This window comes from Choloepus didactylus, chromosome 2 (assembly GCF_015220235.1).
Source record: "Choloepus didactylus isolate mChoDid1 chromosome 2, mChoDid1.pri, whole genome shotgun sequence".
NCBI lineage: Eukaryota > Metazoa > Chordata > Mammalia > Pilosa > Megalonychidae > Choloepus > Choloepus didactylus.
Window position 1 is genome coordinate 172,492,383 of NC_051308.1, and position 25,088 is coordinate 172,517,470.

Genomic DNA, 25,088 nt, shown 5'->3' on the forward strand with positions numbered 1-25,088 from the left:
TGTCTTGGCAAAATTTACCCATATGAATTGACTCCAGAAAAATTAATTTCCCTATATACATGTGCAAAGGGAATAACAGAGGATATAAACCAATAAAAGATAAGTTTCAACTAGTTGCTGGCAAGTTATGACCAAGAACCAGCAGCCAGCTCCCAGCCCGCACCTAACCCCCTCCTCTCCTTTTCTAATGAATGCAGTTGTTTCAACTTTTTTTCCTGTTCCACAATGAGGTAGGGTGGAGGGAGTTGGGTCTAATGGAGACACCTGACCATACCTTAAACCTGAAACCAGGAACAAGCAGTTCCTGTTCTTTATCAAAGCAGAAACTCTCTGTGGCAGGGCTCCCTTTCTGTGGGTTTTATAAATACCCCATCTTGGGCAGCACACCAAAGTGGGTGCATAAGGAACTGTTATCCACTTATCCTGGTCCGAGCAGTTGATCTCTCTGGGAGACACGTCAAGAAGGGATCTCTTCTCTTGCTTTTTCGGACCTTTTATGCTGTGTAAGTAATAAAGTGGTCATTTGCTGAAAGTTTCTGTAGTGCCTAAGGCTGTGTTCCCATGACACACCATATAGCTACTAACTCCACTCTAGTGTCTGATATGTGGTTTGACAAAAGCCAGTTTTAGCATTTCAACCTTTTCTAGAATTTGGACTTTAGCCCTATAATTCAAATGGAAAGTCAGTGAGATTCCCAGTATTATGATAAAAATTATTTAGCAATAATATTCAGACACAATAGCATCTGCTTGAAATAACTATGTAGATCTTGAAAAAATCTCTCTTTCTTCAAAACATTTAATCAAGCAGAATAGTATACAACTAATATGTTACAATAGACAGCTGTCCTCAAACTGCAGTAGGAAAGAATACCTTAGTGTCTGATCATAATTGAATTTATACATAGGGAGTTAACGGAATGTAGTAGCAACAACAGAGGGTTTTAAATCAGGTAACCTGGGTTTAGATTCTAGCTCTGATAAATATTACCTGAACAAACTTGGACAACTTGACTTATCTGGACTTCAATTTTTTAATAAGCAGGAGGAGGTTGGCCAACAAATATAAATGTCACCATGGATATATTTAGGATCAAATTAAAGATGGCATTTAAGGAAAGCTGTCAGCTGTAATGCATCGTAAAAATTTGAGCTGTTTATTGTGTGTTTCTTTAGTTAATTTAAGTGGTAAATACTTAAAGTTAATTATAAAAGATGCCACATTTTACATCAGGAAAATAAGCCTTCTCGTCCTTAATGTTTAACATATCATTAACTTGAATCTATGTTAGGTGAAATCACATTATCTTGATCAAAAATGAAATGTGCTAGAGTCTTTTACATCTTACCAAATGAATGATCATTTTAAAAAGCTGTGCATGTCTCCTATGTTTGTAAACTGGAGGGAGAGAGAGGCCATTCAAAACCGTTCAAGTATAAAAGATATATGTTTTTGTTAAGCCTGCCAACACCCAAATGTGGCATAATAATCAAAATGAGGAACATAGGTAAAATAATAGTGCAGAAAGTTTTAAATGATGTGAGGATAATTGTCCTAGTACATAAATATTATTTTCAATCAACAGGGGGTTTCTTACTCATTTTACTGCTCTAAGTATATTATGGTTATAAAATAGATTTTCCTAGAGGGAAAGAAACTCATGTCTAAATGCAAAATATGGTCTAAAATCACAGGTATGTGATTTTGTAAAAACACAGCTAAAGAATATTTTTCTCTGGCAGTCTGCAAGGAGGCCAATTTCTTTAAGCCATATAAAATAATTCCATGATCCATTTTTGAGTCTGTATTATTATATATATATATATATATATATATATATATATGTACTTTGATTTGTTTCCTGCCATCAGTGAGCTTATTATCTATATACATAAGAAAAAAAGTTTCAATGAAAAGCAAAATACCTAGTGAGTTAGCCTGGTACAGAGTTAAAAATTATTAAAAGTGAGAGAGTGTAAGAGAAGAGAGTTCTTAACTGGTTTAATTATAACTATTTTGGACTCATTCATGAGTCCAAACTTTCTCATTGTTTGCTGAAATGCACTAATGTCCAACTGCGGGTTTCAGAATATGCATTCACCAAAGGCAAAAGGTAGTCTATTTGTGATAACTGGCTATTTGATCTTACACCAGTCTCTGGATCTTCAGGATTCTAGTCCCAGGATTATGAAATCCAATCTGGGATAAGTATAAAAGAGTACTCCTATTTTAAGTATCTGCCAGGGATGAGGGAAACCATGTTGCATCACCAATATTTGATGTTTTCCAACCAAAATTTCTAAGGTGCATATGGCCTAAAAAGTCCATGGTTTTGTTAATGTGTACTATAGAACTTCAAAGGTAGACAGAAATCACTATTACAAGATGCCTAAGGAAGGTTTCTTATAGATAATGGAAATTAAGATTAAATTGAGAATTAATAAAATTCAGAAAAACAGAGAGCTAAGAACAACATTCCAGATAGGTGATTCTGCCACAGTGTTCACAGGAAACTTCAGGAATGCTCAAAGGAAAATTATTACATTCAGGAGATATTTCAGATAATATTTAAGCCCTCAGGCTCTGGAGTAAAAATTCTAGCTCTACTGGCTCTATGGCCTTGAGTTGGTCCATGCCTCAGTTACCTTATAAGGAAAAAAGTGAAAATAATAGTACTTATCCCAAAATAAATGGATTAAATAAGAGAAAAGGATTCAATTGAGATAACTTGACTACAAAATTTTAAAGCATATGCATATGCAAAGTTTGTTGTAATGGTGAATTTGCAAATTATCTAATTTGTCTTTTTTTACTGGCATAGACATAGTTTATTTCATAAAAAAAATTCAGTGGAAGAGTAGATAATTAGTAGACTTTAATAAATGTAATAAAAAAGCATCCATGTTCAAAACCAAATCCTCCTTGCCTCACCTTACTTATCAATCAGACCTTTATTTTTAAAACAGTGGAGTGTGGCAGTTAACAGTACTAAGGATAGATACATGCGAGATGCAATTCCAGTTCAGTTGTATCATCTTTTCAGCAGTTCCAGCTGCCCAATTTCTCAAATATCAATTTCAAACATCTCTTTCTATGACCATGAACTCCTATCTTTCAGATCTCTTAGTTATTAACCCTACACGTATTTTTCTGCCTTATTCTACCCTACTATACCTTGATTCCTTTAATTGCACTTAACATACTAGCCTGGTTTAATCTTTTTTCTTTAACAGAGTAAATTTAATATACTTTTTGCTCTTGTATTCTTCTATTGTATCCTTCTGGTCAAACCCCAGCCTGAGATCAACTCTACTGACCACATTTTTTTCTCTGGAACTCACATTGCAGGAGCACACCACGCAGCTATACATGCTAGTACCAATACAACTTCCTGCTCTTAACTTCAACTGGGTCCTTGGCATGGACTGTTTCTCCTATATCTCTTCATCAGTCTTCAAATTTAACACTTTATCTACTGTTCTCAAACACCTGTACCATGACCTCATCTGTACCCTTACTTTTAGCAATTGACCTAATTTTTCATTTCACAAATAAACTTGTTAAAATCAAGTAGGGATTTACAGGACTTCAATCAAGAGAGTTTACTTGTCTTCTCCCTTGTCATTTCCATGTGTATTATAAGGCTGTTACCTTTATCTAGAATACCCTGAAATAATTTTCCCAATTTTAAACTTCCATAACATTCTGTTCCAAAGGGTAATCAGAACACCTGATGGGAAATCAGAACGGGTAATCTGATCGGTGATCCTGTCAGAGTCAGAGCATGCTAATTGTGTGCAAGTGTTTTCCTTTTTTTTTTTTTTTCTTTTTGCATTTTTAATGATCAAAACAAAACATATCTAAAACCACAGCTTGTGGAAGAACCACTTGTTTTTGCCCATCTGTACCTCTCGCCAAACTTGACCTTGACCTCACGCTAGGCCTTGTGCTTAAGCACAGGGTCTCTGAAGAAATCCTTGTTGACAATGGTTTTGTCCAAGGGGATATTTACAGAGTACCTTGTGGGCATGAGGTGACAGCAGTTATAAACTTTCACAAAAGACTTGATCTTTGATCTCTTGGCAATTTTCTTGCCCATGGCAGCTGTCACTTTGCGGGGGTAACACTCAATTCCAGCCACCAACGCATGGCTGTAGGGTGGGTCTGGGGTGCCGTCATCAATGTTCTCCATGATGATGGCTTTGTGTCTGAAGTCGTGTCCAGCCAGCACCAGCACCACCTCCCTGGGTTTCATAAACTTGCCCTCTTCAACAGCAATCACTGGGGCCTACAGCAGAAAGGAAGGAGCTCCACTTCCACTGTGGTTTCCTTTAACCCTTACTAGTCTATATTTACCCTGAGGGCAGGAATTAAGGTCTTACTTATCTTTCTTTCCCTGGATATAGCATAATACCTGTCACATGCCAGATACTCAAGAAATATTTGTGGAAGGGGTAAATACATACATTTGCTTTGTGAAGCTTCTCAACAATCACATATCTGTGGAAAGCTAAAAGCTGTGATTATTATTATTAACAATGCCCTGTTCCTCCTCTTCTTTCAGAATGTTCTCTAGATTTTTGCTATTTGATGTGTGGTCTTCACACCAGCATTGACATTACCTGGGACCTTATTATCAACTTAGAAACACCAGGTTCTACCCCAGACTCACTGAATCAGAATCTTCATTAACAGGCCCAATGGAAAACATTGCTCTAAAATATAAAGTATTTGAAAATCAAAGTGACTTGGGAATACCCATCAAACAGGAAGTTTATATTCAGCTGTGAGAGAGTTGAGTGAGTGAAACCAAAGCAGATGCTGAGAGGCCATTATTCAAAAACAAACTTTAATTAAGCATCTATAACATCAGTTACTTTCATTAATTTATTTAGTCAGCAGTTATTTCCCAGCACTTACCAGGTACTGGGCATGGTTCTAGACACTGTGTTAATAACTAGGAATAACAGAGGAGAATAAAACAAAGGTCCAGTCTTCAAAGAACACATGATATAATAGGCTGATTCTTTTCTGTTGAAAATCACTCCACCTGTTTAAGACTGTTTCAGCAAGTCATTCTTAAATTAATTGGGTAAAAAGATCCCTTTTTATTTGAATATTAATGAATGAAATTGTCAGAAAGGAGATCTTTTCATAATGCCATGTAAGCATGGTTAGATTGTTTTCATGGAATATATTGGATATAGGACAATAAAAATGGGTCAGTTAAAACTTTGACAACCATTTGAATGCAGCCAAAATACTGGAGCCATACTTGCAAGTTCTGTCTCTCACTTACATATAACCCCACAATAGAGCAATTCCTGTGCTATTCATGATGAACCCAAAAAAGAAAATTTTACAATCAAACAAACAATGTTGATAACATTTGTATAAACAGTTTAAATCTGCATTGCCACATATGGCAGCTAATAATCATATGTGACCATTTAGATTTTTATTCAAATTAATTAACATTAATAAAATTGAAATTCAGTTACTCAGTTATACCAGCTACATTTGAAGTACCCAATAGCCACAGGTAGTTTAGTAGCTATCATAGTGAACAGTGAAAATATAGAACAATTCCATCACTACCAAAAATTCTATTGGACAATGCAGATCTAAATCATCAATGGGAGCTTTTGACAGCGACAGCTTTCTTTGAAAATAAAATTCGTGATTAGCTTTGAAATCTGAAAAGTAATGAACAGCTTCCCCTAAGTTTGCCTTGGTATGGCTATAAAAGTAAAGTAAAATATTTCCAATATTTTTTTTTGCCTTTAAATATGGAAACTGGAAAGCAAATCATGCAATTAAATTGAACTGTCTTTTGGGGTCTCAGTTTTTCCTTACTAATTATCAATTTATTGTCCCCATTTTTTCATAATTTTATCAAATGCAATGGAAAAGGAATGAGTAAATAATAAAATTGTGACTGTGATAATTAATCATATAACAAATTTATGCAGATGATATGCATCAATTAATTAAGTATTTAGCAACGCTAATTTTTCAAGAATTCTTTAAATGTGACTGAGTGGAATCTTTGTTGTTTAATAATGATGAGTATTCTCTTATTCTAGTGAAGAAAACCTTAATGTCAATTATCTCACTTTTTTCCTCTAGCAGTACAAACATTTAAAGATATCCCCTTCAAACTTCAAGTCTTACAAAATAAATTATAGAATCTGGGCAAAGGGAAAGCAAAGATCAAGTTGGGTAATTAATCATCATTTTGAGAGGGAAGTTTCAAAATTCTTTCCAAAACTACAGCAAAAATTCTGTCCTAAATTCTGGAAGATATAAAGAAATTCCTACATGAACTTTCTAAACACACTTTGTTAATTTTTCCTAAAGTGATATTTTTAACAAATTCAGAAATACTGAATGAAGCTAAGCTAGAAAATCCATTCTAATTGAAGGCAAGTTTCTTTATATGTGGCCATAATAATAATTAATCATTGGAATTTTACTTTAAAAATGTAAAGTCAATTAAATAGAGCTCCGTTTTTTTTTTCCTTTTAAGAATAGATATCAGCCATTACTAATTCCCTATATTTCTGATATATAATGAACTGTACTTATTAACAATTTCTTAGGAATTTCTATACCCAAATGCTATTTTTCCACTGCACATTGTCAGTCAGAATTCCTCTAGTAAATTTTAGACCACATACTTTCTATTTATTTATTCTGCAAAGCACAGTTGTAATTCTTAAAGCCACTCATTATAGTTGATTACCACTGGCCTCTATTTTTCTAGACACTTAAATAGCCATGCTTTCTTCAGTTGCATTTTTCAAGAACTCATTACATTCCTTTTACTTGTTTGGTAAATTGATCTCAGTTCTGTCCTCACTTCCAGGTTCTACCCTTTTATTACCCAATCTAGCTAGAAGAGAAGGAGGACTGACAACTTCCATTTAACTGTCAGGTCATTCTGGGCTCCACTAACTGCAGTAAAATGACTCTACATTGTATTTAATGAACCATGAAGACAGTGAGACCAATAAAAAAAGTTTTCATGCCCTTAAAGCAAGAGGCTAGTCCCATCTTCTGTTAAAGCTGTTTTACAGCCCAGAACAACTGCCAGACATGGGGGAAAATGCTATGTAACTGAGCTCCTCACCTTCCACAATGAAGCATCTGTTCAAAATATATGGACAGCTCTTTCCTTCTAAGGAACTTGTAAGGCAAAGGTGAACCAAGTAGCAAAACATTAAGACTCAGTTAAACAATATGTGTCTAATTGGAATAAGGGAGGAAAAGTTGATTAGAAAGAAATAGGAAACTGACTGGAGCAATTTCAGCAACTTAAATATTGTTCATTAATGAAAGGGAAAAGCATACACAGTCTACCTATTGTTACAACAATTAGGTTCCACACAATTGGGCAGGAATAATATTAAGCAATAGATGGATTTTCTGTTTGGTTTGTATACACAATAAAATTCTTGCATCATTTCTACAGGATGTTGAAATCTGACCGCTCTCCCAGAAAATATATTCTCCTCCCTATGTTTGGACACATTGGCTATTAGTTTAAAGGAAAGAAAATAGTAATTAGTGAGAGAGCAGTTGGCCTGGCCATGCTTTATAAACACAAATATACCCTTTTTCCCAAGAAGACTTTGAATATATCAGATTCTCTTTCATTTTTCATGGTTTTATTCACTTCATCTTAAAGCTAAGATGTAGCATTCAGTGATTTTTCTTACACAATAAATGAAAGGAAGTCTTGATACCATATATCTTTGGTTTTATGTCTATATATGTTTAAACAGGTAAAGAAGTAACCAATAACCAGCAACCCTTAAGTAGCCAGAGACGTACAAAAATTGTCATACTGGCCTACTCTAGTATGTAAATTTCATTACTTGTAGGTTGGATTCTTTGGATTAAGAAAGTAAGTTTCCAGAAGTCACCTGTTAAAATGCTATTACCTTCAGGAGATATAACACATTAAGTTAAGCTAGTAGTGAATGAATACTTTACAGAAATTAAATTTCAAGAAAATAAGAACTTCACTGTGTAGAAAAAAAGAGGTCCTAGGGAAGGAGGATGGAGGAACCAATTTGGTAAATAAGGCATTAAAGGTTGATTTTTTTTTGTAGTCTTTCACAATTTTGCGTAGGCTCTGTGGAAATATGTTCTTTATCTCTTGTGTTTTTACTAGCGAAATTATTTGGGAGAGCTTTAAAGCACATTGGCATCCTTCAGAATGATAGGAATTCTATCGTTAAAAAGCAAGCAGAACACATAAATACTAACAATCATATGTTATTGAGCAAACACATTTTAATCAAACTAACCAAATAAAATAAGTTTTTATTTTGTTCTTTATAAAGTATCTGTGTAGTACATGCCTTCAGCATGTTAAAACAAATGAAAAACAATTGTATGACTTTGTTTAAAAGGAAACATCAGTGTTTGTGGCTGCATGCATCTCTGTTTGCATTATGATTTTACATTAAGGGAATTTTTCCTTGGAGTAAAGTAAAGACTATTACTTTAACAAAAAGAAAAGAAAAATGGAAAGGTACTTTGTAGGATTGCATGGCATATGCCTGACCTTTTAAATATGTATCAGAGATTTTGTGGGTGATGCTGCTTATGACAGAAGTCTTCGTCACAAAAGTTGAGCCTGACTGGTGGCTCAATGAAAAGGGATTTGACCTAGAATCCATATGTTCATCTAAAAATGCAATGCACTTGAAATACCCCATTAACTCTTGGTTTGAATAATAGAAAACATATGTTTTATTGGCCTCTAGCTATATAAATATAGTCAATGTTATTTGTCCTTTAAGATTCTTAACAAGAAAATCATTTGTCTAATTTATACTTAAGCATTCCACAATAGGCTTGGTATATAATCATGTTAGGACCATGATAAATAGCTATTATGTATCCATCAGAAGTTACTATTAATCATCAGCTTCTTATAATGTCTATGCTTATGTCCTTCTAACAGCTTCACACTGTCAATGAAGTTATTGTGGACTGAGCTAAGAATTTCATTAAGTGCCTGGCTTTGTTTTGTTTTTGTATTTTGAGAAGGAATGCTTTTATGACGAACATGCAGATATAAGCATGTAGGCAGTATATAATTGCCTTATTATTTCATTCCCATAATTTTACTTTAGGGTTGCCTTCAGATAACCATCTTTAAAATTAACATTAGAGAAAGCTTGGAATTTATTCCCTTTTAACGTGCATCAAAATATCATGTAAAATAGAAAACGCTCCATCAGAACTTTAATTCTGCTTCCATTTGAGTCTCAGACTTTATCCCTTTTTGTCATGTTCAAGCAGCGAAATTGAAAGGCAGGTTATGAATGCTAACCAGTGCATTTTACCCACTGAATTATTAGAGCAAAGAAAATATGATTTTAAAAGGAATAAAAAGCCTTATGTATATTTGGGGTAAATTTAGACAAGAACAAGTAATTCTTTCCATGATTGAAGTCATGCCATTTGGTAATCCTGGAAATGCTTCTTCCCATGTCACAGGAAACAAAAACCAAGGACCAACTCTATATCCAATACCCTGATAGGTACTGCGTGAGACAGGAGAGAAAGATATGCTCTAGCCTGTTCCTCAAAAAACACACAGCCTTACTATGAGCACTTAACTGACATGTATGAAATGACTGGACAGTGCACGAGGGATATTCTGTCTGAGTCCTAAATTTAGGAAATAAATCCAGTGTTCTGAGAGCTTGAAGAAAGAAAAGATCACTGTGACTAGAGTAATTTTGAACGGTCCAAGGGACAGCAATTGATAAATTAAAAGTATTTGGGTGGGCAAAAAGAACAGCCTGGAAAGAGAAAGAGTCTCAGAAGTAGGGATCTTTCTGGTGTGAAGAAGTGCTTGAAAAGAGGCAGTAAGGTGAACGACCAAGTCTGCATGCAGACTTATACTGGGGAGTTGGGAGAAACGTGGCACAAAGGGGAAGGAGAGAACTCAAACTACGAAAGAGAGAGAGAGAAAACTGAGAAGGGGGGATTAAAGAGTAAACTCAGCATTCATTTACCTGCTGCCTAATTTAAAAAAGTATTTAAATTAAAAGAAAAATATGATAAAAGAGATATTACTAAGAAAATACCCAAGATCTCTTTTACTTCTAACATAATACATATGTTGTTTCTTTTCCTATACCTCCAACTGCTTCTTTATTACTCTTTGTAACTGTTCTTCTTTAATAACTTGTACAGATTTTTTTTTTCCAAAGTTGGATCTTTGATGTTCTTACTTTTTGTATTCACATTTTCTTCCTAAGGCATTCTAATCATTCACATCCCTTAAATGTTCATTTCTATTTTGTTTGTCTCAATTTTTAAAATGGATCTCTAATTCTGCATTTGCACTCAAGTTCTAGTCTAAATGCCTATAAGTGAATGTTTCCATCTGGATAGTCCATCATTGCCTGTGATTCACCAGGTACAAAATGAAAATTATCACATTATTCTCCAGCCCAGTTCAACGGCCAACTTCTATATTTTTGACATTTTTGTCACTTTTTTCTTTCCTTCTGGTATTCTTTGAATCATAAATTCCCACATATTCTATCAACAATGAATCTATTATACTCATCCTGCTCTAAGCTTAGCCGGCAGTAGACCTATACCCACAACTATGTATACTTACAGCATTGTATATAGTATTGAAAATATAACACTTCATTAAAATGTTCTTAACCAACTGTTTATTAAAAGAGAAAACCTGAAAACAGAACAAAGTAGCAATAAGGTAATTTACTTATGTCAATGTGTCAATGGAGTATTTGATTACAAATTACAATAAAATTAAAAGTTTTTAGGATGAAATCAAACCCCATAATAGACAGTGACATATCATAGACTGTCCATTAGACAGTGTGGTGGTTTGAAGCTGAATGGCCCCCAGAAGATCATCTTCTTAAAGCTAATCCATTCTTCTTGGTGTAACCCTATTTTGGGTGGAAAGTTTGATCAGGTTATTTCATTTGAGGCATGCCCCAGGTGGGTATTAATCCTCTTACTGGAGTCCTTGAAAGAGGATGAAATTCAGAGAGAAAGACACAGAAGAGGAACATAGTCACAGAATCTGAAAAAGAAAGCCACAGAAACAGAGAGGAAACCACTGAAGCCAGAAGCTGGAAGCAACAAAACCCAGAAGAGAAGGGAAAGACCAGCAGACGCTGTATGTGCCTTGCCATATGACAGAGGAGATCACCATTAGCCTGTCTTCAGGGAGAAAGCATCGCCTGTAGAGTCCTTGACTTGGGCATATTCTTGGCCTCAGAACTGTAAGCTTGTAAACTAATAAATTCCCATTGTTAAAAGCTAGACCATGTCTGGTATACTGCATTTCAGCAGTTTACGCAAACTAAAACACAGTCTCTGATCGATCCACTGTTTAGCAAACTTTGTCAGTTATATGTCAACCATGTTGATAGCATAATTTTAAAGGATACCAAAATATTTCCCAATTAAAAAAAAAAATTGGTTTCACTCAATATATTTGAAAATCTAGGAAACTCTTTGTTCAAGTTTTCTGGGCTGCCGAAAGCAGATACCATGAAATGGATTGGCTTAACAATGGGAATTTATTACCTTGCAGTTTTGAGGCTGAGAAATATCCAAATCAAGGCATCATCCAGGCCATATTTTCTTCCTGAAGACTGACTGCTGGTGATGCTTCGCTCCTCTGCCACACGGCAAGGCACGTGGCAGCATCTGCTGGTCTCACCCTTCTTTTCTGGGTTTTGTTGCTTTCAGCTTCTTGCCTCCATGGCTTTCTCTCTTTCTCTGTATTCATTCTGTTTATAAAGGAGTCCAATAAGAGAATTAAGACCTATCCTGAATGAGGTGGGTCACACCTAAGCTGAAGTAAATTCATCAAAAGTCCTACAATGGGTCCACACCCATAGGAGTGGATTAAAGTTAAGAATACACATTTTCGGGGTACACACAGTTTCAAGCCAGCACACTGCCTAATGGAAAGTCTATGATACGCAATTATCTATTATGGGGTTTGATTTCATTCTAAAAGCTCTTCATTTTATTGTAATTTGTAACGAAATACTCCATTGACACATTGATATAAGAAAATTTTCTTATAATTGTATTGCTACTTTATTTTGTTTTCAAAACTGTCTGTTTCAGTTTTGCTAATGCTGCCATTATGCAAAATACCAGAAATGGATTGGCTTTTATAAAGGGGGTTTATTTGGTTACAAAGTTACAGTCGTAAAGCCATAAAGCATCCAAGATACGGCATCAACAAATGGGTATGCTCACTGGAGAAAGACCACTGGCATCCAAAAAACCTCTGTTAGCTAGGAAGGCACGTGGCTGGTGTCTGCTTGCTCTTAGGTTGTGTTTCATAATGGCATTTTCCACAGTGTGTCTCTCAGCTTTCAATGGCCATCTTCAAAATGTCTCTCTAAGCTGCAGAAGCACTGAGCATCTTCTGTCTGAGTAAGACCCACACTGAATGGGCAGAGCCACACCTCCCTGGGAATAATCTAATCAAAGGTATTACCCACAGTTGGGTGGGTCACATCTCCATGGAAACAGCCTAATCCAAAGATTCCAATCTAATCAACACTAATATGTCTGCCCCCACAAGATTTCATTAAAGAACATGGCATTTTGGGGGACATAATACATCCAAACTGGCACACTGTCCATATCACAAAATATTTTGAAATGTTGAAATATTGCATCATGATCACAGCCTCAATGCATAAAGCATAAGGAAAATCCATTTTCTTATTTTAACCATACTCTTTTGAGGATATTCCTACACACATAGTAATGTGCTGTTTAAGAAACTGAGGTGTGATAATCATCCAAATTTGGCTTATGTTGACTGCATTTTTTCTTGCATATAGCAGTAGCAAATGACAAATTTTAATAATAATTCTTGGATTGTGGTCTTACTTTTCATAACAGTAACTGCTTCTCACATTATGTTCAAATTCATAATTTTTTCAAATCAAAATTAGGCTCCATGTTTGGAGAAAAATTTTATGTATTGATAACTTTGATAAAAGCAAATGAAGTTAAAAAATGATCCCATATCTAATCACATTAGTAGCTATCACATATTTCTCATTTTAAATTTTAATTATTTTATTACAAAACTGTTCCTGAAAACAAATGAAACCAAAAATTGGTAATTTCCTTCCTGTTGTGTTTTTCTGTCAGTAAGGCTATCTAAAATAGCACCTTTATAGAAAGAAGAATTTACCATTTGTGACTGTAGAAACACTTTCAGGACTGATAAAAATTATCATTCCACTTTGTAAATTAAAGTGAAAACTTATCTTCAATTTACCATTAATGAAGCCTTATGGGAACTAAATATGGTGCAAGCCACTGAAAGTTCTCAAAGATGAGGCAAAAGTGTGCAATATTATCCATTTTTCTTAGAGGGCCAAAAGTTTGGTAATGACATTCCTTTGTTTTCCCCAAGAGAAAAAGGTAAAGTGGGTAAGAAGAAAATAATAACTCTCAAAGTTGCTAGTAATATGAGTGGTTTTCCAAAAGAAGAGACAAGACTTGATAATAAAGGATTGAACAGATGTCAATGCCAAACAGCTGGCCAAAATTACATGGCTCCATTCTCATGGCCATTCAGAAATCCCTCATGATTTAAGCAATAACTATGAAAACCATCTATGGATATAACCCAGAAGACCCCTTTTCCTATTAACGTGGATATATTCTTTCTTAGGAAAATTAATTATACCTAATTCAAAATTAATATCTAATAGCCTAAGTAACTAAGGCTTAATGTGTTTGGGCAAACATATACTAGTTTTCAATATGACATTATGAGATAAAAGAGTTCTCGCTATTATACATCAATATCCAAACAACCAACCAGTAGAGTGAATTTCAGCCCCAACAATTATGCAAAACCTCTTAGCCAGATGTGCACAGTGAATAAATCATACTATGTTTTCATTACAGGATTAGGAAATCCTTAACAATTGAATAGAACCTTGGCAGTTTGTACTGCTTGTTAGGAAACAAAGGCCAATGCACCAGTAGGAAGAGTAGACATTTGAACAGTATGACTTAGTACAATGTGTAAATAAGGTGTCTTCAAAACAAACTAAGCCATGTATCTCCTTTTATCTAGAGTTACCATCTCTCCATTCTAATGGCAGAAGGGTCTAAGCATTGTACTCAGGAAACACTTTCATAATAAAATAATTAAAATTTAAAATGAAAAATATGTGATAGCTACTAAAAGATATAGAAGGTGATAGGAGAGTGTTGCTTTTCTGTTAATGAACTATTCTTTCAACATTTTTCAAATTTATAACTAGGTAGGGTCTAGTGAAAATATTTAGATCATGCAACAAGAAACCCTGAAAGAGTAATCATTATTTATTTCCAAACAGAAAAGACCAGAATAATTCACAACAGGTAAATAAATTTAGATTAAATTTTACAGACCTTTTTTGACATATTCTAGAGACTCTCTCCAATATTGCTTGGTTAATATACTCTCTTTTTGCATATAATTAACTGCCTTCAAAATAAAAGATGAACAAAAATGCAAAGAAATCCTTTACCAAAACATATAAATCCATTAAACTCCATGGCTACTCCCATGCTTATCTGTATACAAGCATTACTATAATCAGTATCACATACTGTTTTGCATTATACTTTTTCATTTTCCAATCATAGACTTCTTTTTGTTCTGTATCTTTATATATATATTTAACATTTTAGGCATAATATATTATCCAAATGAAAATAGATAAGTAGTTAAATAGTCAGAAGGTATCTTTAAATCTTATTTTCTCTCTCACCTATGACTCACAAATCTATGTCTCAAGTTTTCTGTTCTAGTTTGCTAATGCTCCCAGAATGCAAAACACCAGAAATAGATTGGCTTTTATAAAAGGTGATCTGGAAGAATTGCTGTTAGCTGGGAAGGCACCTGGCTGGCATCTGCTCCAAAGTTCTGGTTTCAAAATGGCTTTCTCCCAGGACGTTCCTCTCTAGGCTGCAGTTCCTCAAAAATGTCACTGTTAGTTGCTCTTGGGGTGTTTGTCCTCTCTTAGCTTCTCCGAAGCAAGTCTGCTTCCAATGGCCGTCTTCAAACTGTCTCTGTAAACTGCAGCTCCTCTCAGCTTCTGTGCATCCTTTAAAGTGTCCCTCTTGGCTGTAACAAGCCTGCTCCTTCTGTCTGAGCTTATATAGTGCTCCAGTAAACTAATCAAGGCCCATGCTGAATGGGTGGGGCCACACATCCATGGAAATTATCCAATCAGAGCTATCACCCACAGTTGGGTGCGGCATATTTCCATGAAAACAATCTAATCCAAAGTTTCCAACTTAATCCCCATTAATATGTCTGTCCCACAAGATTGCATCAAAGAACATGGCTTTTTCTGAGGGACATAATATATACAAACCAGTACATTTTTCTATTTTATTTCTTACATAGCTCTTTCAAATATGTCTTGTCCTATTCATCCAAACTCCATTGCTCCTCTTGTAGTCTTACATCATCTCTCACTAAGAATATTGCAAGAGTTCTTTATCTGCTTTTTTATCTCCACGTCAGTCATTCTCTCAAATCCATCCCTTACTCAGCAATTGGAGAGAACTGTCTATGTGATAGCATTTTAAATGCCATAGACTATAAATCATACTGTCCATTATGAAGCACTAAGAAAATAAAAAAGCATGCTATCAATTAAACTATGATACAATACATTGTAGTCACCTGGAATGTTTGTTTATACTTACAGAAGGAGATATTTTAACCTTATATAGACATATATTGTTATTGTAGTTTACTCTTCTGTGTAAAAATATATGCAAAAATATTGCTTACAGAATTTCTAAATTGTCTCCACATTTATAATTCAACTCTTCATGCATGTAGAATAAATATTTTGAGATTCATCCATATTTTTGTTGTATATCAAGTTCCTTTCTTTTTATTACTAAGTAGCATTCCATTTATGATGGTGCCACAATTTTTTATTCATCCACAAGTTGATAGACATTTGGGTTGTTTCCAGTCTGGGGAATTTTTGCTGCACATAAAATTGCTATGATCATCTATGTAAAAGTCTTTATATGGATATAGACTTTTCTATATTGAAATTCTCATTCAGCCTAAGAGTGGAATGAGTCATAAGGTTTTAGGAAACTGTCAAATTGTATTCTCAAGTGGTTACACCATTTTACATTCCCATCAGCAGTGAATATGAATTATGGTCATTCCCTATCCTTGCCATCACTTGGTATGGTTCTTAATTCTATCCATTCTAATAGGTGACTAATATTTGGCACCATTCCATATGCTTATTTGCCATATGCATATCTTCCTTTATGAAGAGTCTGTTCATTTTCAATTCTTTTTTGCTTTCTTAAGTTTTGAAATTATATATTCTGGATAAAAGTCCATTATCAGACACATGGTTTGAAAATATTTTCTCCAAGTCTGTGGTATGTCTTTTCATACTGTTAACAATTTCTTCTGAAGGGCACTAATCCTTAATTTTAATCAAGTCCAACTTATCAATTTTTAATGGATCCCATGCTTTTGGTATCATATCTGAGAAATATTTGTTTGATCCAAGTCACAAAGATTTTGTTCCATATTTTTGTCTATAAGTTATGTAGTTTTGGGTTTTATTTTAATGCCTAAGATTCACTTTGAATAAATTTTATAAATGGTACAAGAAATGGATCTCAGTTATTTCTTTTGTTTTGATAACTATTTTTTTTCCAGAACCATTTGCAGAAAAACACCTTTTCTCTACTGAATTACCTTTGCCCTTTTGTTAAAAATCAATTGAGTCTATTTCTGTACTCTCTGTTCTGTTCCGCTGATCTATTTATCTATCTAGATGCCAGTAGCACACTCTCTTGATTACTGTAGCTTTGTAATAAACCCTAAAGTCAGGCAGTGTAAGTCCTCTAACTTTGTTGTTATTAATATTTTTGATTTAGTTATATTCTATCCTTTTCATTTCCATGTGAATTTTAGAATTAGCTTCTTAATTTCTATGCAAATACCTAATGGTATTTTGATTGGATAGATCAATTTGTGGAGAATTACCATTTTCACAATATTGATCCTTCTAAGCCATGAATATGGTATATCTCTCCATTTATTTATATCTTCTTTAATTTCACTCAGCAATGTTTTGTAGTTTTCAATGTACAAGTATTTCTCCCAAATATTAATATATTTGATGCTATTTTAAATCTTTTTTATTTTAATTTCATATTGTTTGTTGCTAGTATGTAGCTAATAACTGATTTTTGCACATTAATCATGCATCCTGTTATCTTGCTGAACTCTGTTATTAATGAAAGGAGTCAATATCATATCCATATGTATCTAATATAACTAATTTAAGCATTTTATAAGAATATAAAAATAAACAGTCTATAACTCTACAGATATTGAAACAATAACAAGGAAATATAATGAATACTTTGCACCAAGAAATTCAACAACTTAGGGGATATGGCCAAATTCTTTGGAAGTTGCCACCACCAAAGTTCAATGAAGAAGCAGTAGGTAACCTTAATAAACCTATGTCTATTAAAGCTATTGAACTTTGTAGTAAAAAAACAACTTTCCCACAAAGCAAATCTCAGGCCTGGATGGCTGTCAACTTTTTTCTCCCTCCCCTCCTTTTCTTCTATTTCATTAGTAAACTAAAATAGTTTATTGTGACTTGTTTAAGCTGAATCATTTCATGTCAAAACATATGCTTTTACAAGTGAAATAAATTAAATGAGAGTTGCCTACTGCCTTAGTAAATGATCTGTTAAAATTAAATTCCATAATTAAACAAAAATAGGATTCATTCCAATAATGATGAACTTAGCACATAGAACTATTCCATAATTAAACAAAAACAGCATTTATTCCAATAATGATGAAATTAGCACATAGAACTATGTTTCCAAGTTTTTAGCAAGAATATTCCTTTTTTAAAAACTCTTAACTTTGATACACATTGGAATACTTCTAATTACCTTTGAAGAAAAGTTTCTTAACAGCTGATGTTTAAAAGTAATAAAAAAAAGTTCATTAATTTCACCCAACAATCTTCAAGACATTATTTTCTCAAAGACTCTAAAATTTATTACTTGAATTAAAATATGATAATTGTTTTGCCTTACAAATGCCTTGTCAGATCTTTTCCTGGCCTAACCCAGAAAAGAGGTTAGAATCATTTATGCATTTTGAATAGGTATTTGGCATTTTAAAATCAATACCTGGTGAAGATTTATCTGATATAATTATACAAAATAAGTTAAATGGAAGGAAGTCTGGAATCATACTGAAAGATTAATCATAAAGATGAATAAACAATTCATGATGTAATTATTAGAAATAATGGAGAGCTAGAAATTAGAGTTGAGAAAGCAAAATTATATATAATATAATAAATAATATTTATGAATATATAAATTGGTAACTGAAAATAGGGATGTATTATAAGGTACAATTAGAAGGTTGACATTTAATTTTAAATGTTGATCAGTCCAAAAAATAAAGAAGATAGGTGTAGTTCTGGTTAATAAAATGGTGTAACATTCATGACTTTATTTCACAAATGTTTATATGATCACGGCTATAAATACAAAATTAATAAAATACCCAAATAGAAAAGTACAACAGATGAAACAATGGTTCTAGAAATATCTATCTGAAGGTACAGAATTTGCAGATAGGAAGCTACTAGCCAAATGATAACAGAGTAAAGATGAAGTGCAGAAGACAAATCAGTAAGAATAGAAATAGAGAAAAAAGTCATTGTTTCTGGCAAATTTGAAGCTCCACAACCTACTAATAGTGTAACTACTCTAAGCCTGAATAAACAAATAAAATGGAGATCATGATGGTGTTTTGAAACTCAAAGTATTCCAGTAAAGTGTTCAGCATAATGTCCAGAAAATAAACTCTCAGAACCTATTAGGTTATTTTTACAGAGAATAATTTTAAGAAATTTAGTTAGGAAAAAGTCAAGTCAGATTTGATCACTTGCTTAATTATTTTAAAATTCTTAAAATATTTAAATAAAAATGTTCTTATTATTGGTGATTTTGCTGACAATTCAAATGTTCTATAGGAAACTTTTACAGACATTAAAATCTTTGACAGTGTGTAACAGGACTGTGGCAAAGGTTGGTTTATTATACAGGATAAAGCACTCAGAAAGTAATAATATTAAACCAGATTAACAGTCATGGTTTTACCATCTCAATAATAGTAGAAATATGGAGAAACAGAAATCAAAATCAAGCAATGCAAGAATTCATCCTGAGGTATTTCTTTGGGATGGCATTAGTGTTAAGATCTTGGCTCTGTGGGCAAACTATCTTTGGACAAGTTACCAAATCTCTTTGTGCATTCGTTTTTCCTTCTGTAGCAAAAGGGCATAGTGACAATTTTCTTACAAAATTGTGAGTTAAGGATGAATGACATTTAAAACATGAAGAAAATTGCACGGCATATAAGTTTAAAAAAGTATGAAAGCTTTAACTATTGCCTATTGTATACACTGCATCTTTCAAAATGTACATTTGCCTTTAGCATTTTCCATTATGACTCTAAGAGTATTAATGGTCAAACTATAAGTAATAATTAGAATTTCTCCCTCATATTTCACACATATACTTTCCAATTTTGGAACTTATACAAAAATATTTTTTTGTAATTCTTCCTCTTTGACTCCATCCACAATGACTCAATAGCCTACTCATTTTTCTCACCATCAGGAAATAGTTCCTCTCTGGATCATGAAAATTCTGTTTTTCCTGCATCCCCTCTATCAAATTTTTATTTCCAAATACTTAAAAGAAACCCAGCTGAACTACATTTATGACTTGAATTGTTATGTTGTATTAAAACTTGAGAGTTGTACTGAAGTTTCTATATTTCCTATTATTGGAAAAAAAAAAACACCCATCAATCATTCTCCTTATTGTTTCCATTTAAAAGATGGAAAAAAAGACAGGAAGAAAGAAAGCAGTCATACTATAGTTAAATTGGGTTAAATTATAAGTTATTTGACAGATGTCAACAGGTTAAAATTTAAGAATTGCATGCCAGCTTTCTACATTTTTGTGTTTTGCAATTTTTAACTGACAGGCATGACATATCAAATGTGTATGCCTTTCCTTAACACAGAAGATGAAGTTCATTCAGAATAATCAGAAGTTGGAGTCATGACAGAGCTTGATATAATCTCCATATTTTCACGTTGTGTTCCTCTTAGTCATTTATTATATTCTCTTTTATTACAGTTCTTGCATTTTTATCTCTTGATATTACTTAATAAAGTAATTACTAATTCATTTCATCTTTATTTATCCTTAGAGTGTACCACTGCATCTTCTGCATAGTCATTGTTTGGCAAATATTTGTTGAATGAAACAAGAAGTAGTATGCTTATACTTGTGCAGGCTAGTGGTTTACCCACTAAATCATGTTGTTCCTTGATGGCAGAGACTTCATATTTTATTTCTGTAACCCTGACACCTCACAGACTATTGAAACACAGAAAGTACAAAATGAACGTTTCCTTTTTTTTTTTTTTTTTTTTTTTGCAGAATAAATAAGTACTTTCATATGAATGAAATGCAGGATGTTTTCAAAGTAATCACGGAATGTAAAGTTAAATATATAGACTGGGTAAAATTTGAAGAGGATTTTATGTGCTGCATAATAAATAATTATAAATTTGGAATCGTAGGTACTGATTGATATTCCTATTATGCTACTTAATGGATATATCAGGACAAAAACCACTTCACCTTTATGAGTCTTAACTTTCTCCAGTGAAAACAAAGAAAATAAAATGTTTGACCACTGGCTTAAGGTATATAATGCAAGGTTATTTCTAATCTGGCACCATAACTGAGCCTTCCTCAGATCATTCCATCATTCTATCAATCTAACTACTTGGGGGTTATGGGGCATGTGGTAAGACCAGTAACACTCTCGGCATGAATCTCTTGATTTACTGCCTTCCCTGTAAAATATGTCCTCTACTCTGACGTGTTGTGTAAGATAAAATAGTAACATATGGGACAATCTCAAAGTCAAATAAAGTTGTTGTTGATAGAAGTGCTTCAGCACTTAAGTACAAAGTGTTGCCCTAACTACAATGAAAAAGATTGAAAACAATCAACATTTTCCAGGTGGTTTCCTACACAAGAATAATACAGTATCCAGGACTCATTAGTCTCTGCTTTTGGCAGATTAGGCACCCAGATCAGACTTTTTGAGGGAAAGTCTATATTGTCAAGCTCATGCACAATCTCCACCACAGCCATTTTGTTCATGGGCCCATTAGGCAAGCGGCATGACTTAGGGGAGAGGCACTGTTTTATCCACAGGATGGATCATCTTGTTTACCCAATTAGTGAGAGTTTACACCAAAGTGAATTTTTCCTAGTGGGAACTTAGATGAGACATGGATATCTTCACACTCTGTAGGTGCATTCTGAAAGGTCTATTCATATTTCTCTTCTCCAGATCTCTTTGGTAAATATTCCTATCTTTTTTACAAGTCTTCCAGGGATTTGGAAACCAACCAACTCATTATCCACTCCCCATAAATCATTGTAGATACATACTTCAGCCATCTCTCTTTCCATAAGAAATAAATGATCAGAAGGATTTCTCTTCCAGGGCTATTGCTGAGTGCAGCTGTAAGCAATGGCAGACTACTTCCAGCGAATATCAGTTTATCTTGAAGATATAACAGTAAACCAGGCTTAAAATTTTCTTACTCCATTAACTGGTCATGGAAAAGTCCCTATGAGTTCATAACTGTGGTTGAGGGAGAAGCAGTGAAGCAGTAGGAGTAGGGACCTTGGGAGTGTAAGCCATATGTTCAGACATTTATTTGAGCTTTCCAGGACCTATGTGGCTGAGTCTAATATATACAATTTTCATTTTACAATGGAATGCTGCTGTGCACATCCAATTTTATGGTACAGTGGATCAAATCACACACAATTCACGATGTGTGATACAAGTTGCACAGCTGAGGTGTCCCATGAACACGTGTTCACTCTACTAACACCCAATAACAAGGAAAGGGCTACTTTTAAAATGTAGAATAGTCATAGAAGAAAATACAGAACTTTATTATAAAACTACAGGAGTCCAGATTTTATCTTTATATGACAGTTTTCTAGCAGTGCCTCTCTGTCTACTACATAGCCAATACCATTGGGTCAAGGAGGTCATAAAGACCAAGTAGCTGTGTAATTTGATAGTGAAACAGAATCTTTTCTTGCTTTGGAAGCAATTCAATGCTGAGCTTTATAGGTAAACCTGTAAATGAATCAGAGCAGCATTCCCAAATACATTATATATTGTCCTCAAAATACAAGGCACACCAAGTTTGTTCCTCTTTATTTGTGTCAAGAGTGCAAGGTACAGGAATCTATTTTATATTTTAAAGTAGATATCTCTACATACACCCAGGTAACTGGACAATTTGAAACCTTACCTATGGGACAGGGGCCTAAGTCACCTAGAGTTCTTGCTACTTCCTGTTCGCCAGGTCTTATTAGTATAATGTAATCAATATAATGGACTTGAATGATGCTCTTTCCACAAGATATCAAGGTGATCAAAATATCTTCAGGCTATAATATAACAGAAGAAAGAGCTTTTACCTAGTCTTGAGAACAGATTATTTTCTGTGCTATAAATGCATATTAATTTTCTATCTGTTCTGATAGTAATGGAAAGAAAACACATTTTTATGGGTCATGCTTATTTTCTCCTATAAAAATACTGCATATAGAGTTGGAGCTGTAATTGGCATCACCAGCTGATTGCATTTCAGATAATCTACAGGCGTTCTCCATGACCTTCCTGGCTTATTCATGGGCCAAACTATAGAGAAAATAGGAATGTGATAGGAATAACAACATCTGCATTTAAAAAATTCTTTAATTTTGATACTGTCTGCAGTAAGTTTCCTTGGAGACACAGTATTACGATCTTAGCAGGGTTTAAGGGTGGAAGTGGTTATTTCAGGTACTTCCACTTGGCCTGTCCTACAATAATAGTCCTCACTTACACTGATTGAGGATCTCATGTGGTTCTCTGAGAGTTATTACCACACTATATTGGAACTAGAGACAAAATTATAGACTTAGTCTGTGGTCCCACTGTAAAATTGACTTGAATCACAAATCTGTTGATCACCTGACTCCACAAGCCCTTAAGCTGACCAGAGAAACACAGTGAACACTGTGGAGACATGGAAGGCCCCCTAGCTTAACAAACTATAGAGCAGGGCCTTCCCAGAGCTACAGATGTCTGAAGGCGGACACGGGAGCTAGGGAAAGGCCAAAAGCCTTGCATGTCTGAAAGCAGACTGCAATTTAGATGAAGGAATAATCTCTGAGCTCCTGCTGGGCTCCTTCCATGCTCCTGTCTCCTGCCTCCTTCCCTCTGCCCCTGCTGTTTCCTGTCTAGCCCCCAAAGAAATTGTCCCTTAAAACTAAAGATATGTAAATACACCTCATGGATTTAGAAAAAATGTACTTGAGAACAGCCACGTAGGAGACTACCTTGTATGCTATAAAGACCTGTAGAAATGAGTAGAATAAAACTTACTTTTGCATGGACCCTGAAGACGGAGTGTTCTCCCCTTCTTTCACAGAACACAGTTCCTAGTGAACATTTTGAGTCAATATCTTATAATTCCTGGAAGGGCTGAGTATTATGAGTACTACCCTTTGCGAAAGGTGAAGTTGGTCTGGTCAATGACCATCGTTCCCTCTGTGGAAAGCCTGAGGGAATATTCATAGGAGTTACCTATGGCCAAGATAGATTGGTTTGCATTTTGTTGTGTTTAAACTGTATATATGAAGATGGGTATATGTTGATGTTGAACAGCTATGGGATGGATTGCAATGGACCTTAGTCTATCCCAAATCATTTTGTCAGTCTCTTCCCATATTGATAGTTTTGCAGAGTGTAAATCTCATCATTCTTAAGTAGAATCTAGCAAACCTCATTGTCTGGTTCCCTTGCTGCTAAGATGCATTCAAGTAATTTGGGTTTTAGCCATCAGATGCCTTGGACATTAATTCAGAACTAAGTTACATGGGGAATGAGACCCACAATCAACCATCCATTTTTCCTGTTCTTATTGTGGCAGTGAAAGCATGTTCCAAAATTGGCAGCTGGTGCAGCAGCTCCTGATTTAGCAGTGTCAGAACTTTAGCAGAAGTGATGTGGTTCTGTCACTAGCAGTTGTGGCAGTGCTGTGGCAGCCTCCTATCTTGGAATCTCTTGATTGTCACAGTGGCAGTAGCCCCCAGAGAGGGCAAACGCTGTAGTGTAGCTAAAGTCATCACTGGAAGCTCGGTCTAGAGGCTGTTTCTTCAGCCCTAAAAATGGTACAGCGAGCCATCTATATATCCCTGAATTATGTTTTTTTCAGCTTAAATTAGTTGGAATGGATTCTGTTGACTATAAGTAAAAAGACTAAACAATATAACTATTGTTTTTCCACCATTACATTTTCATTAGTCTAGTGGCTGAATGTGACACAACAGTGATATTGCTTGCCACATGATCTAAAACCATGTTAGACTGCATTAATATTTTCAAGCTTCATTTGAATTGGCAATCACATCTTTATGACACAGTTTAGGAGGGCATTAACAAACTCAAGCATAGTTCTACAATAAATACCTGGTTGGTGAAAGAAAAGAATTCAAGATATGTTATTTGCAGAAAGTTGAGAAATGAGATTTATCCTAAGTTGAAATAGGATGGATTTATACATTGTCTCAAAGTACTTGAAAAGCTGATATATAAAATTTATACTTTATATTTCATATGGCTCTGATGAACAAAGAGGAACCAGTAAGGAATTTGGTAGACCATGAATCAATCAATGGCAGAAACAATTTCTTACCTCTTATTCTATCTAATCATATCATTTCATGTGGTACTTCAATAGAAGAGAACTTCAAAATATTAATTGAATGGATAAATTAATGAGGGAGGAAGATTTGGAATTTAATTTAACAAAAGGGATCTTCCATTAAT

General features: G+C 34.3%; 1 protein-coding gene across 1 annotated transcript; it reads right to left on the minus strand.

Moving 5' to 3' along the window:
* Window positions 1–3,938: 3,938 nt before the first annotated feature.
* Window positions 3,939–4,256, minus strand: LOC119518859 (60S ribosomal protein L27-like). The gene has a single exon (XM_037816279.1). The coding sequence runs from the start codon at window positions 4,254–4,256 to the stop codon at window positions 3,939–3,941; it is 318 nt and encodes a 105-aa protein (XP_037672207.1).
* Between the last annotated feature and the right edge of the window lie 20,832 nt (window positions 4,257–25,088).

Excerpts from the sequence above, each read along its gene's own strand:
- LOC119518859 (XM_037816279.1), bottom strand. The coding sequence starts at position 4,256 with ATGAAACCCAGGGAGGTGGTGCTGGTGCTGGCTGGACACGACTTCAGA.